Source organism: Globicephala melas, chromosome 20 (assembly GCF_963455315.2).
Source record: "Globicephala melas chromosome 20, mGloMel1.2, whole genome shotgun sequence".
NCBI classification, from domain to species: domain Eukaryota; kingdom Metazoa; phylum Chordata; class Mammalia; order Artiodactyla; family Delphinidae; genus Globicephala; species Globicephala melas.
The window spans coordinates 8598284-8614124 of NC_083333.1; the positions used below are offsets into that span (position 1 = coordinate 8598284).

The window sequence follows — 15841 nt, forward strand, 5'->3', positions numbered from 1 at the left end:
GGCTTGGAATGGAGGTCCTGCCTTTGTCTTTGAAATAGTAATTTACGGTTAGAAGCCAGGGCTCATCTGCTCAGAAGATGAGCCTTATCTGCTTTCCCAGAATCATAGTCTCTCTGCCCTCGACTCTTCCACATCTTCTCTCATTCTCCTGCCCCCATGTCCTTAGGGAAGGTTGTACCAAGTTGCCCACTTCCCTTCTCTCTCTTTCTCTCTCTTCCCCTGGCACTCTCCCGTTCCCCTGACAGTTTCCGAGGAGGCCTGGATGTGACCCATGGACAGACGGGGGTGGAATCAGTGTACACGATATTCCGGGACAGGGAGATCATGTTTCACGTCTCCACAAAGCTGCCGTTTACCGAGGGAGACACCCAGCAGGTAACCGGGTTCAGGATGGCTTCAGGAGCCTGGGGCGTGTGAGGTGAAAGCCTGCGTCTGGTCTCCCTGGAGAACCGAGGCCGCCTTCCCCATTTTCATAATCGAGAAGCCCGTCTGTTCAACTTTGTTCCTTTTATCAAAACCTGAACTACTGTGTTATTCCACCAAGGCCGCAGGTCAGCAGCCTGTGTGGGAGGCGGGACAGGGCTCCTGGTTATCCCACTGTGACTGATGCAGAAACAGTGGTTAAAAGACTGTTTCCCAGGTGATCAGGGGCAGAGCTGTGAGCAGAGCCCAGGTGCCCTGATCGTGTAGGCTGGTGATAAAGAGTACATGACGTGGTCTGCAGGTGGTGGCTTGAAGCCAGCTCTGCCACTGAGGGGTATGTGACTCTGGGCAAGCTGGTAATCTTGTGTCCTCATTTGCCTCATCTGTAAAATGGGGATAACACCACGTACATTAGAGGGTTGTGGTGGGGATCACATAAGGTTCTGATGTAGGGCTCACTACGATGCCCGGCTTGTGGCAGGCTTCCTACCTCATGTCTGTTCACTGTCCAGGCCACTCTTCCTGGCCCAGAGACGTCAAGCTGGTTATTGCATGTGACACCCCCACACCCCTCTCCAGCTTGTCTAGTCACACAGCCTTACCTCTTAGGACACCTGCCGTGGGCAGGAATCCAGCCTTTTCCTTGACTGGAGAACCCTGAATGAGACCTCTGCTTCCAGTGTATTCCTCCTTTCCCTCTCATTTGCTGCTTCTGACAGCTGCACGTCCCCGGGGAGGACCTGGCTTCTTTTTCTCATCGAGCCCTGAAACCAGCAGCTGGTCCCTGGCTGTGGTCCCATTTGCCCCGTCCCACTCTTTGTACCATTTCAGTCTCCAGGAAGATAAGGAAGGAAGCTAGGCCTTTCACCAAACTCGGACCCATTTGTTTCTGAGCAGGGAGCCCAGGAGGGAGCACAGATGTAATATTGTAAACATAGTGCCTGGCTTCTTAGGAAAAAAGGAAATTGGCAAAGGAGACTGCAGTTTGGCTCTAAAATAACTACTGAATGTTCCAGAAACAAATAGGAGCAGGATTCCTTTTGTGCCCAAAGTAGGTTTTCTCGCAGTGTTTTACCTTCAGCTCTTTTCCCTCACGGCCTCCCTCACCCGCTGCCCCAGCCTAAGACTGAGGATCGTTCTCTGCCTGGCTTGTTCTCAGTGTCACCTGTTAAGTGGGATGTGCACAGAGCTTGGCTCTCAGCAAGGACCGAATACATGTTAATTTCTCTTCCTAAGAAATGGGATGATGTGTGTGCCGTAAGTGAGACAATTTGTAAAAGTGCCCAGCACCGGGCTTAGTATACAGCAGGTGCTCAGTAAGTGAGAAACTCAGTGGGAAACAGAGCTTACGTGCAGTAGGTGTTTAATAAAGGAACAAAGTGTAGGTAAGCACCTAGCCTGGGTTTGGTATACAGGAGGGCCTTAACATTTGAAATCTTGCATGGGAACAGCCCAGTATGGTTCCTGGCACACAGTAGGTGCTTGGGGATTGAGATCACCTGTGACAGCACCTGGCCGAGCTTGGGATGCTGAATCGGGGTTGTATTTCTCTCTCCCCCATGACCTCCACCAAGCCAGGTTGCCCGTATTTCCCTGAGCATGGTTCTTCTCCTTTCTGGTATAGGATGATCTGCCCCCTCCTTCCTGATCATCCACATTTCCATCAAGTGCTCCCTTCTCTCCCAATCTCCTCTTCCAGGAAGCCCTCTCAGATTGCTACCAGGCCTCTGATTTTGCCCTCTTCTCCGCCCCCATAGGCACTTTGTGGGTAGTGGCTGATTTAGCATTTGCTGGCTGGTGGCTTTGTTAGTGTTCTCAGGTGGCTCCACCTGTGTTTGTGTCTCTCCCAGATCAATTACAAGGTCTCCCAGGGCAAAACCCGGCCTCACTTTTTTTTTTTTTTTTTTTTTTTTGCGGTGCACGGGCCTCTCACTTTTGTGGCCTCTCCCGTTGCGGAGCACAGGCTCCGGACGCACAGGCTCAGCGGCCATGGCTCATGGGCCCAGCCGCTCCGCGGCATGTGGGATCTTCCCGGACCGGGGCACGAACCCGCGTCCCCTGCATTGGCAGGCGGACTCTCAACCACTGCGCCACCAGGGAAGCCCCCGGCCTCACTTTTTAACTAGTCTCCGCGAGTCCTGAGTCAGGGCTACCTCTACGTGCTATAGAGCTCAGTAAGAAGCTTGCCAGCCTCTTCCTGACAACGTAGATATTTCCCTCATTTTTTTTCCTTTTTAGTGGCTTCTAGAGAGTGAAAGAAAAAGCTCCTTGGAGAGAGAGGTCTCAGCGTTCCGGGGTTTATGTATAACGATAGAATAATGAGGAATTTCCTATATAGACCTATTCTGTTTTCAGGATGTTCCTAACTGGCTTATAACAATGGAACACTTTCTGATTAGCTCCAGAGAAAGAGACACATTGGGAATGACATTGTGGCCATCATCTTCCAAGAAGAAAACACACCGTTTGTCCCGGATATGATTGCCTCCAACTTCTTACATGCCTACATTGTTGTGCAGGCTGAGAACGAGGGCACAGAGACCCCATCCTACAAGGTAAGGAGAAAGTCCCGTCAGAGGAGGTGGTGGGCCCGGGCACCTCACCACACTTCACGGAATCAGCGACATCGAGCAACACCATGTCTCAGTGGCTCCTCAGACCATCCTCCGAAACGTGATAGATTTCCCACGAGTTCTCGGGTTTCTGGGGTTTGCGAGCTAGATTCTTGGAGAGCGCCTTCTGAGGTCACCTCATCCATCTTGCTGCCTTCAGGTTCCCAGCCCCTAACTCAAGGGTTGAGAAGCACCCCGTGTCCCTACGTGGAATCTGGTAATGCCATTTGCTAGAGCGAGGCAGAGCCAGAGGAGAGCAGAGAAGAGAAAGTGGAGAGGACTGTCAGGAAAGAGGAGAGGAAGAAGGCGGTGACAAACAAAGGGAAGGAAGGAAAGGGAGAGATGTTCATGGTGAGAAGGGTGGAGAGCAGGGTAGACCCTGGCCGCTGGGGGGGCCCCTCTGGTTTAGCCATTCTGGGCAAATGATCTTAATCTGAAGACTCCCAGGGAGGTAGGGTTGTGAGCATCTGGGTCTAGACCTCCTGACCCATTTAGTGGGCTTTCACACTGGCTCAGAATCTTCACGGATGTAGATGAGCGTCAGCTGCCCTCACCCTGTCCCCTCCTGATGGCTGTGTCTCTAACCCTCTCCTTTGCTTCTCCATGAGGAACAATTCCAACCTCTTGGGTAACAGTTTCTCTGTATCACAGTGGTGTTGGGGGGCATGGGACCCAAGGGAGATAGACTGAGGCAGGGTTTTTAAAGTGGATGTTAGATAGGTTTTGTTATGTATTCCTTGTAGATAAGTGCAAAATGTGGAGTTCCCATGCTTCTTTGTGTTTTCTGGGGAGAGAAGCCATAGCTCACATTCTCAGAGAACTCCCTGTTCCCCACAGTGTTAGGAACCACATTTGTAAGGGAGAGGGAAAAGGAGCCTGGAAGAGGAAACCATAGGCCTGAAATGTTTCCTATATAATAACTTAGGCCAATGCTGGTCCCTGGGGTTCATGAGGCCATACCACTTCATAGCCATCTTTCCAGCATATCAATTTTGCTTGAATATTTTCGGAAAGAAAAATGATGTTATATAATTGTTATATCAGCACAAACCCAGGTGTATGAAGTGCAAAATTCACATCAGCTTTAAAGCCAAATGGGAGGCTTCCAAAACAGAACCAAAAAACCCCACTCTCTCTTGTTGAGGACAGCTGATTCCTTTATATGCCCACGTTCTTCCTCCTCTGTCACTGAGCAGTCTTAGCTGAAAAGTTGGAGAAGCCATGGTTTGGGTGTTTCCTTCAAGGCTTTCACCAACGGGGACATTCATTTCAAACAACTGGTTGATTAATTTGTTGGTGGAAGTAAGCGTCCTCATTCAGTGCCTACTGTGTGGGCACTTGGAAGTGACATAAAGCACCAGCTTCAGGGAAGGGACAGAAGAGGCTGTGAGGCAGTTCAGCCACTGGGTCACTCAGACAGCCACCTGGTTCTTTTAACAGCCAGCGGTGGCAGAGACGGATCCTCAGAGTAAAGCTGTGTGATAGGAGGGCACCCAAGGCCTTCCAGGCAGTCATGTATGTACGTGTGGCTTATCTGCTGGGCCTCTGCCGGCAGAATGAGGCCTCTCGTGGACGTCTAGTATTTGCTTTTAGTTCCTGATAGGAAATGGAGTTCAGCTAACTGCCTCTCCACTTTCCAAGAGCTTTTGTAGAGTAGGAAAATACGAAAGAGAAAAATCAGAGATCCAAGAAAGCACCCCCCCACCTCCAGCGTTGATGCCAGAAGTCTTTACCAAGTCTCCCTAGCCACCGTTTCTGGTCCAGGGGAAAGCACTGTCCTCAGAGGGGTGGTGAGAAGCAGAGCTCACAGGGAGAGCGGGGCTGTCCCTGTGATGTGGGACCTTGGGCTCCGCCTGCCAGGCAAACATCGAAGCTGGAGGGCAAGACTGTGAGTGGGGCTGGGTCGGGGGGCAGAGGGCAGGGAGGGAGATCAGCCTTTCAAGGTGCTCCCCAGAGCTCTGTCCATCCACGGCCCCAGCAGCACCCCAGTGATGGGCAGGCTGAGGAGGACATGGTTAGATCCCTCAGGGGGGGTCCAGGTGACACGGGACCTTAGCTGACCCCTGCGCGCTTAGGGGCTATGGCAAAGGAGGGTGAGATTTCCTTGGGGGCTGGGCAGTGCCCCAGGGGGCCCCCAGTGGGGAGGACAAACAACAGGGAAGAAGAGGAAGGGTGTGAAGGACAGCGGTGGGAATGTGCAGGAAAGTGTCCCAGACCGAGAGGCTCCGGAATCTGGGGTTCTTGTCCTGACCCTGCCTCTGACTGCTGTGTGACCTTGGGCCAGTTCCTTCCCTCTCCGGGCTTCTGTTGCCTTCTGTGTGAAATGAGGAAATTGGAGTAGGCAATCTCTGAGCTCTTTCCAGTTCTGACATGCTGAGGAGGGGAAGGAAGGGGAGTTGAGAAAGAGGGGTGTGTGTGTGTGTGGATTAGAAAGTGGTTTGGGGGAACTCTAGTATTTCAGGTGTACTTTATTAGGTGCAGGTCAGCAGGGAAAATAAAAAAAAAACATTGAGTGACAGTGGTTACCTCTTATTTGATCTGCGTTGGACACTGTGCTAGGCCCTTATGAGCAGTCTTCTTGAATTCTCCCAAACCTCTGGCCAGGCAGGCCTCCATTGGCCCTGTTTACAGGGGAGCAAATTGAGGCTGAGCTTAAGTTTCTTTTTTTTTTTTTTTTTTTTTTTGCGGTATGCGGGCCTCTCACTGTTGTGGCCTCTCCCGTTGTGGAGCACAGGCTCCGGACGCGCAGGCTCAGCGGCCATGGCTCACGGGCCCAGCCGCTCCACGGCATGTGGGATCCTCCCGGACCGGGGCACGAACCCGCGTCCCCTGCATCGGCAGGCGGACTCCCAACCACTGTGCCACCAGGGAAGCCCAGAGCTTAAGTTTCTTAAGGCCCGAGGCCACGGAGCCCAGAAACAGTGGAACCAGGGTCCTGTCCAGGTCTGACTGTGGTCTTCATCACAGAGCTGTCAGAGCAGGTGGGAACTTGGACCCACGATCTGGGGTGTGCATGAAACATCACATCGAACTATGTTTCAGATGTGAATTTCATCCCCATCCTGCTAGCTTGGAAGGAAATTATAGCTGAGCCATCGCTAGGACCCTCTCCCCACCCTGTCTGAGCTCATCCTACCCCGACTCCTCAAGTTCTGCAAAGGTGTCAGGAATCTTACGTGAAGCAGACCCCGGAGGCGGGTTCCCGTCCAGGTGCCCTCTTTCCCTCACTACTGGTCTGCTGCTTGAGCGACCTTTGTGGTTCTCTAAGGCTTCCAGGCCATGCTTGGACAGATGTGGGGATCTTATGAGGTCTGGAGTCCTCAGAGGCTCCCCGCCTCCCTGGTGTATTCTTATTACTTACACACCGCTGTCTCCTTCCGCTTTCCAGTTCTTGAAGAGTCTCTTCCCCAGAGTCACCTGCTGCCTCTGTCTTTCTAAGCCCTGCCCCCACCCCTGCTGGGAGGCCTTGGCTGGATTTAGAAAACAGGAAGGTGAGGTTGTGTTCAAGCAGCTTCTGCTTTCAGCTCGGCAACCCAACCGTCCCCAAGAGGAGGGAACAACAAAGGCCCAGGTGTTTCGCTGGAAAGGGGTCAGGAGAGGGAGCGCGTGGGGATAGAGAGTCGCCATCAGAGGAAGGATCCTGTCTCCCGCCTGTCTGACCCGGCTGCTGCCGTGGGCTCGTGGGCGCGTCTGGCTGGGAGACTCGGGTGGATTTAAGAGCTTATCTGCAGCTCCTTACCTGGTCAGCACAGACTACTCCAATGAGAGCCTGAGAAGGAAGGGGCATCGGGGTGGGAAGAGGGGAGAGCTGGGCCTGGCCTCTGGCCTCATCCTCGCCAGCAGCCCGTCAGTGGCCTTCCCCCTCCCTCTCCCCCAGTTTTGGCTCCGTGGGTGGAATTCTTGACTTGTGCCACGGGTGCACGGTGGGTGGGTGGTGGAGGGGGAACTGTTTGGCAGCTGGAACCAGCCAGAAATCACGTCAGCCAAGCACGTACCATTTCCTGACTCCGGGCACTGCCGTGTGGGCCATGGGGACAGTCTTGCACTTGGGGAGAGAACGTCATGTAGACCAGCCCTCTCCCGCTCCCTTCCCCTGCAGACCCTGGCCGGCCTTTCCTTGGCCTGGCTCCGAGCTGCCTGCTCACCCGGTCTGGCAGACTCTGCATCTGCCCTACTTCACAGGCTGGGCAGGCTGGCGGCATGCCAGGGCTGGGCTCGCGTCAGCAGCCGCCGGGGAAGGGAGAGGGCAGAGTCTCCAGAGAGGCCTGCAGCCTCAGGGGCTGAAAACAGGTGACACGAGGGCACCTCCGTGCAGAGAGGGAAAAGGGAGGTGTGGGGCCTGTCCTGAGCCTGGGAGACCCTCACACAGAGCGCCTTGGTGTCCTTCCACCCCCAATTCCCAGGCCGGGCCCTGGCGCTCTGTTAGTTGCAGCCTTGCCCGGCCTGATCGACCCTTTGTGTCTGAGACCAGGGCTCCCAAACACCAGTCCGCTGACCGCACAGAAGCTCTCGGGTGCGTTTAAGGGTTGCAGATTCCTGGCTCCACCCCAAAGCTGCTGATTCAGTAGGTTTGGGGTGGAGCCCATGCAATCGGTATTTATTTTTAAACACTTGAAGTGATTCTGACGTCTGGTCAGGTTTGGGAGTCAGTGTCGTCGGAAGGAATCCCAGAGCAGGGTCGGGGTGCTCCGGACTCTCAGTTCATCTCCGGGGCTGATCTCCTGTGAGCCTTTGAGGCTCCACGGCTCTGGGCGTCTGTTTCCTCATCAGGAATCCAGGGCTAATAATTCTGCTGGTGCCTTCTCTGTAGGATTAGCGTCCCAGTCGAATGAGGTAATGCGATAGCATCTCCTGGGCTCTTGTGCTACATTAGAATCAGGGTTCCAGGCTGCTCTTCAGCCCTGTCCAGTCGTCTTGCCAAACTTGCTTCCGGCCTCCAGGAATGCAGATGAGGGTATGGGGATAGCTCCATGCCATCCAGCCCCGCTTCTAGGAACAGTGACTCGGGTGTGCCAGTGATGGTTCTTTATTTGTATTCTGGGAAGGGGAGGAGGGAGAAGGGGAGTAGGTCCCCTAGGACCAGGGCTCGGAACTCTCGTCATCCTCAGCTTGGGTCTCCTCCCTCCTGGCCCACACCGAGCTTCTGTGTTTCAGGTCGCAGTCACCGCACGGGAAGACGTGCCGGCCTTCGGCCCACCTCTGCCCAGCCCCCCTGTTTTCCAGAAGGTAAGAAATTCTCCTTTCTGCTCCTCTCATGTCCGAGACTCCAGGTTTTCACACCTGAGTGTCCGTGGTTGCAGGGGCGCTGAATTGGACTAGATCTTTAGGAGAACCTTCAGCAGGGTTGGGGAATCTCCTCACTTGGGGTCTCTCCCCACCTCTCCTTGTGCCGCCAGCCTGGCCCAGCACAGGGCCTTTTGTCAGGGTGTTTGATACTGGGGTTGCCTTTCTGCTAAAAGAAGGGTTTTTATGCCATGCTCCAGTCCCAGGAGGCTTGGGCACAGGTGGGCTTCCAGTCATGGAAATGCCACTGTGGGTGTGGAGGGTTGGTTTCCCCAGCACCAGGGAAGCTGGTTTCCATGTTAGCGTCTTAGCAGGTGGGCTTAGGCTGGGCTAGAACTGATGAAATGTCGGAAGGGGACCTTTCAGGGACTCTCCCAAGACCCCCTCTTCTGCCTACCTCTTCCTGTGGCTGAAGCCCTTTGGGCAACAGCTAAGGGTGGGGTGTCTTGTCTGTTCCAGGGCCCGGAGTTCAGGGAGTTTCTCCTCACCAAGCTCACCAATGCAGAGAATGCTTGCTGCAAGTCAGACAAGTTTGCGAAGCTGGAGGTGAGAGCGCGGTTTCTGATCTTCCTCCTGCCCTCCTGCACAGCCTTTCCTGGAGGTCTATTCTTGGGGCTGTTTAAGGTGGGGAAGCACCATCTTTGCCCCTCTAAGCCTTCAGCCTTGTGTTGATATGGAGCTCTTTCTTCTTGCGGGAATTCCATCCAAACTTTAGGTCTAGTCAACCATTCACCAATCATTTATTGAGCACCTACTGTGTACTAGGCTCTGTTCTGTTCCCTGGGATACTGGGATATGTGAGGCACAGTTTCTGCCCTTATAGAGCTCATAGGCTGATGGGAGACAGGTATGATGCAGTGAGCTGGACTGTGATGGAGACCAGCACAGAGGCTGCTTCTGCTGATGGGGAATGGAGGGTGTGTTCAGGGAAGGCTTCTTGGAAGAGGTGGCCCTTGAGCTGCTGAGTCTGGATATCTGATGAACCTTTTGCCAGGAGGAAAGAGTGGGGAGGGTTATTCCAGGCATGAGAAACAGCATGAGCAAAGGCCAGGCAGATTCAGAGCGTGACTTTGTGAGGGAGCTGCAGAGGGTTGGATGTGGCCTAAGAAGGATTCATGTGGGGCCTGGAATGGTGGGAGGCCCACCTAGAGATGCTAGTTGGGTCAGATCAACTAGAACTAGAGGTGATGAGTCCCTAATAAAGTTCAGGAGGAGGTGGGAGAGAGGGTAGATTGAAGGCGAGGAGGGCAGGAAGCGTGACCAGTTAGAAGCTATTACAGGAGTCCAAAAGAGACAGTGACAGTGCGCTTACACCAGGCACAGGAAATGGTCAGAATCAGGAAGACCTGATGGACTCCAGTATATAAGGGTAGGGGTAAGTGGGATTGGTGGGGTGGCTCTTGGGCCTTTGTCTTGGGCTCTTTGCTGACATGGGGACCGCTGGAGATGAGTTCTGTTTGAACCTGCTGATTGGAGGTGCCTGCAAAGGCTGGGTTGTGGAAAGGGCTGGTCCTGGTCTGTGTGAATGGCGCCCCCTGGAGGCTGTATACATAGCCCTGGACGCACATCCGGATGGAGAAGAGCTGCGGGCAGCTGGGTACGTGGAGGCGGCACCCGGGGCAGAGATCTGGGCTAGGAGTCATCAGGGCAGAGCCATGGGAGGGCAGGATGGCCCAGGGAGAAGAGGCACAGGGAAGAGCGCAGAGGGCCTGGCCCGGAGCTGTAGTGTTAGCTGCAGCATTTGTGAGAGTGGATCTCAGCCTGGATATCGGTCCATACCATTGCCGGGATGCAGTTGGCCAGAAGAACAGCCCTTGGGCCAGGTGTCGGGAGCCCCCCAGGGAGAGGCCACAGCTCTGTCTTCAGTGCCAGCTTCACAGCCCCCACCCTCTTCCCTTCCAGGACCGGACGAGGGCCGCCCTCCTGGACAACCTTCACGATGAACTCCACGCCCACACTCAGGCCATGCTGGGACTGGGCCCAGAAGAGGACAAGTTTGAGAACGGGGGCCATGGCGGATTCTTGGAGTCTTTTAAGGTACGGGCACAAGAGCGGCCGGGGATTGCTAGGGCAGGGAGGCGGGGGCCAAACAAGGGACGACAGCAGGGCAGAGTCCACGTGACCCTGAGACCAGAGCCCGAGTGCCAGCCAGCGGTGGCAGGACCAGCAAGGGCATCACAGATGTTTGCAGAGGGCAGGGGTCTCAGGAAGTGTGAGCGGTCAGAGCAGCCGACAGTGTCTCTGGCGTCTTCCACATCCTGTCTTTGATCTAGATCATCTCCTCATCAGACTCCTGGAGTCTGGTAAGAAGGAACAGGGGAAGAGTTAGTAGCAGGAGAGGAGCCAGTGCAAGCCAAGAACATTCTTGCTTTCATCTGCCTCTTTCTGTGGTTGGGGAGCCCAGGGCAGGATGGCAGGAGCAAGGAAACCAGCCTTAGGAATCTTCAGCAGCCAGTGTGGGAGACTGCAAGGATCGTTCCCAGTTACCAGGGCAGTGGAGGACCTGGCCAGGGCTGGTGGGATGGAGTTACAGGCAAGTCCTCGGGGACTTTGCAAAGGGAAGAGCTTTCTAACCAGAGTGAGCTACTAAAATAAGTAGTGAGCTTTCTGTCCCTGGAAGTATTCAAATAGAGCTTGGACAGACACTTAGCTGGCATGGGGTAAAAAAGGTTCATCATCACATGCTTGCCAAGTGCATGTTGGTCCACCCAGCACTTAACATCCAGCATCCGATTTGAGGCTGGCTGTAATCCTGTGCCGTTGGCAGAACTTGGGTCTTGTTATTTTTCACTCACACACAGGGGGATAGGCTGAGAGAGGCTGAAGGGCTGCTCAAAACCTTACACCTGCAGGAGAGGTAGAACCTTGTTTCAAACCCAGGTTTTCTGGTCTTTAGGTCAGTGTTCTGCTGGATCGCCCATTGCAAGATGATTTGTAAAGCTACCCTTTTGGTGGCGGTATGTGTGGGGTGAGGGTTAGACCTGCCTATATTAGAATCCCAGCTCTGTGCGATCCTGGGCGTGGTCTTTAAAGTCTCTGAGCTGCAGATTTCTTTTCTTTTCTTTTCTTTTTTAATCTTTATTGGAGTATGATTGCTTTACAATTGTGTGTTAGTTTCTGCTGTACAACAAAGTGAATCAGCTCTATGTATGCATACATCCCCATATTCCCTCCCTCCTGAGCCTCCCTCCCACCTTCCCTATCCCACCCCTCTAGGCTGTCGTAAAACATCGAGCTGATCTCCCTGTGCTATGCGGCAGCTTCCCGCTAGCCATGCATTTTACATTTGGTAGCGTATAGATGTCCATTGAGCGACAGATTTCTTATCCACAGCACAGGGGTGATCCACAGGGCCTCTGTCATGGAATCAGTGGGAAGACTCCTTGAAATAATGCCTGGAAAAGTACATGTGGCCTGGAATACAAGAAATGCTCAGTAGAAGTGTTAGCTGTTATTACTGTTTTCATGGAAAGTGAAAGCTTAACATACATTATTCCACTGAAAGCCTCATGACTGCCCTCTGTGCCCTGTGAGGAAGGCTACTATTATGGGCATAATAATTTTGGTATGATAATTTGTACCCAATTTTAATAATGATGGGTGTGATTTTATATGCGAGGAAACCAAGACTCAAAGAGACAAAGCAATTTGTCCCAAGTCCTCCAGCAGACAGGGGAGTTGAATCCGGGTTTGCCAGATTCCAAAGCCTGTGTTCTTAACAGCTACATGACACTGCCTCCTGGTTCCTGACTCCATTAAGATTCCACCCATGCTAGCCCAGCCCGGGCAAGCCTGGGGTCCGCCCCTCGCTGCCAGGCTGGACCACAGAGAGCAGGGCAGAGCTCTGATGGCCTAGTTGGGATCAGTGCTGAGATTCCTCATGGGAGTGGGGGTAGGGGCTGAGCTGCTCGCCTAGGCTGGTGGGAGATTCCTGGGGCATCTGTTTCAGTTGTGATGGACAGTGGCAGCCAGGGTGAAATAGAAATTGGGAAATCAAGAAGAAAGGGGGATGAGGGATAAGAGACGAGATGAAAGGGGAGGAAAGAGGGAGCCGCGTTGGCTAGCCCAGCCGAGAGAGGGGTGAACGTGACACCTGGTCATTAGGAAAACCTTTGTAGGCTCTGCCCCCCTTTCCTGCATCCCACAGTCAATGTAATTTATGTAAGACTTGAGCTACAGTTGACTAGCTAACCTCATGTTATATTTTGCAGACATGTAATGAAGCAAATTGCTTTCAGTTTTGCAGGTTTCTTTCTGTATTTGGGAGTTAATAATGATTTTTTTCAGATTTCAAATATTTTTATAACCTGGAAGAGCTTGTAGGCTGTGGACAGTGGATAAAATAGCCCAGCAGCTGCAGACAGGTTGTGAGTCTAAGGGCCATTTGTCCAGGCCCTTCTCTCCAGCAGAAGCAGTTGATCTGTCCTTGACTCCACAGGGTCTGACTAAAGGGCTTTCCAAGAGAGATGCTTCAAGACTTTATCATCGCTTGTCTTTGGTCCTATAATCCAGGGAACTCATCTTTTCAACCCTAAATCCTTCCATCTGTAGGCTGAAGATAGACCCGCTTCTGCATTCTGCTTCCCTGCTTATCTCCGAGGTAGCACTGCGGGGCGAGGGAGGGGATGGTCACAGTCACGCAGTCACGGTCATGGTCAGTCACACAGAGTAAGCCTTCAGAGCTCTGCCGGTTATGATCAGCTTTTCTGCAAACACTGCTGGGCTTACTCTTTTGCCCTGTCCCTTCTGTCATTGCCCTCACGTCTCCCAAGCTGGGGGCAGGCCAGGCTTAGCAGCATGGAGCCCAGTGGCTTGAGGGATTCTGATGTTTGGGTGTGGCCTGTGGCCAGGCCTGTGGTCTGACCCAGCTCAGGAAACTGTTTCTAGTTTTGGTACTTCTTCGTGGGCCCCTAGGATGGCGCTGTGTGTCAGAATCACTGGCATTCCCTTGGAGTTCCTCACCCAGACCTCCATGGGATCCCGCTTGTAGGAACGGTGCATGAAGTGACTCCAGGAAGAAAAGTTGCACGTTTCATCTCGTTCCTGTCAAATTTTCATCTCACAGGTTCAGGGAAACATAACTAAGAATTCCCAGGACTAAAAGTGATCTCAGCCATCTCTGCCCTTGCCTCTGTGGCTGTTCTGCCCCCACTCTCCAGGGCAGTGACCCTCTGTCTCTGTCCCGAGGAGCAGACCCATCACTGCCCTGGGCTGTGCTACCTGGCACCTACTTAGATTAGCTCTTCACATCTTACTTCAACCCCACTGGCTCTAATTTAAGCTTTTCTCTCATGAGAAACGGAACCACTGGTTTATGGACATCCACACCTGCTTCTCAAACTGAGGTGCTTGGAGGTATTCTCAGGAATCTGCCAGTGCTACGAACAGTTTAAAATGTAGCATTTTTACTTTGGATGATAATCTAAATATATATTTAGATGAAATATATATTTGCCATTAAACTCACAATTAAAAGACATTTCTATGGAATAAGTAGGTTTATTGCAAATGCAGTCCATGGGACCACTGCTGTTGGAGGTCCGTGGACATACTTTTGGAGTCTTGCAAGAAGAGTTTTCTAGATAAAGGAGTGTACGTTACTCGCCTTTGAAAAATACTGATCTCTAGACAGTTGTTCTCAAATGTCATTCTCAGGCACTGCCAGCCGTTCGTGGTGTTTTTATTGGTCCGTAATGAAATGAGCGATGCTACTTGATGTATCCACGTGCTTTGTACCTAAAACAAATGTGAGCCGTGTCTTAAGAAGCGCTGAGCTAGCCCTGTCCCCTGCTGACCTCATCATGCAGAAAGGGGATGGAGGCCCAGGGAGGGGAAGGTCACCCAGTGTCATTGGAACTGGGACCACAGCAAGCAGGGAGTTGTCAGGTGACTTTCTCCTAGCATCTGAGGGACTGTGATAGTTGATGCACTGGTCTGATCTGACCCCTAGTGGCGGGAAAGGAGCATCAGGCTGCAGAAATCCCTGCAGAAGTACCTGCAGGCAGGCCAGCCCTGGAGCTCATGGATTGGAGCTCTGGTCTTTCGGGGTGGAGATGCAGAGGGATAGTTCCTTCTCCCGTTGGGCTGCTAGAGGGACAGAAGACCCTGTTCTGGACCTAGTACTTCCTGATTAGGACGCATCTCAGCAGGATAGCAGTTAGCATCTTTCTCTCCAAGGGCCCCTGCCTCTGTTGCTTGCCTGGTAGGCATGCCGATAGGCATGTCCCCTTCAGTGCTCATCCCTGTGCACTGTGTCCCTTAAGTTGAGTTTGTTAAATTGAAACACTCACGAAACCCATTTAAGCAAGCGAGGTTTGTGGTTGACCCAGAGGATACGTGCTCCCTCGATGATACCAACGGGTCCTCATCCCCCCTGGGTGAAATGATGTGACACAGCAGGTACTGAGAAAGTGACTCCCTCTCTCTTTTCTGACTCCCCCAAAGGAGAACTCTTTCGAACGTAAGCCGGGAGGTGAGCTGAGGGCAGGGAAACCCTGGTGACTGGGGTTGGTGATTGGCTGGGAGGAGAGCAGACTGTAAGGACAGGTAGGGACAGCTGTGTGAAATGTGGAATAGACACGTCTAAGACTCCAGGGGCCAGAAATGGTAAGATTTCAGGTCAGTGCACGGAAGACCTTTCCAGAGGTCAGGCTGTCCACTGCTGGAACAGGCAGCCTGGAAAGCAGTGAGCAGCCTGCCCCTGGGAAGATGCGAGCAGAGGAGTGGTGCACCATGGCCTGGATGTACAGGGGCTGAGTGGGAGCGGGTCCAGACGGTCCCTGCAGAGCTGATGCCCCTGCGAAGGCTTCACATGCCTTTTCCCTCCTGCCTCCGTGCTTGTCTTCACACTTTACCTGATCTGCCCAGCTTGAAAAGGCTGGTACTCCCAGCTCTATATCACACTGAAACGTGGAATACCTGAGACCTTGTCACTGGGTGATTTTGTCCAAATCAAGCATTATTTTAGGATTTTGGAGTAGCCATAGTCTCTCTCTCCTTTGGTCCCTAAGCGTAGGGGAGGAGGGCTGACCCTGAACAAGCAGGTAACACACCAGGTGTCCGGTCACGTGGACACATCCTGTCGCGTGTCATCCTTGTGTTTACAGACGAGGGGACTGTCTCCAAAAGGTTCACATACTGTGCTTGGAAGAGCCAGCATTCAAACCCCTTCCTGTTTGCTCTGAGCAGCAGATGGCTCCCCTGTACATCCCTGGAATTCCATGTCAGCCCATTATCTCCTCCAGCTTATCTAGTTGACTCAGACAGCAGCACCAAGGGCATTCAAGAAGGTTCTTCCCAGCCTGCTGGAGATGTTTGCGGGGAGAGGTGCTGAAGCTCCATGGTCTCTGGTCACCCCTAGTCCATCAACCAGTTGAACTCTGTGTTCAATATGAACCACTTTTGGGGATCTTGGGACCCTTCCATCTGGGGCCCAGGTTCTGATTTGGGTCCTGGCTCCATCTCTTACCTGAGGTGTGACCTGGGTAATCTTTTACCTTTAGGGACCTTTTCTTTTATTTATT

The 15841-nt window shown here is 52.9% G+C and overlaps 1 protein-coding gene across 7 annotated transcripts in view; it reads left to right on the plus strand.

Annotated features, from left to right (window-relative positions):
- The window catches only part of RAP1GAP2 (RAP1 GTPase activating protein 2), a 217824-nt gene that overhangs the window by 183496 nt on the left and 18487 nt on the right, over positions 1–15841 (plus strand). For all 7 annotated transcript variants that reach the window (XR_009560476.1, XM_030861781.2, XM_060291110.1 and 4 more), the window contains 5 exons: positions 246–375; positions 2823–2978; positions 8190–8261; positions 8778–8864; positions 10221–10355. Coding sequence is in view for 6 of the 7 variants with exons in the window: in XM_030861781.2 (XP_030717641.1) it covers positions 246–375; positions 2823–2978; positions 8190–8261; positions 8778–8864; positions 10221–10355 (580 nt within the window). In the remaining variant the exon portion in view is untranslated. The remainder of the gene's footprint in view (positions 1–245; positions 376–2822; positions 2979–8189; positions 8262–8777; positions 8865–10220; positions 10356–15841) is intronic.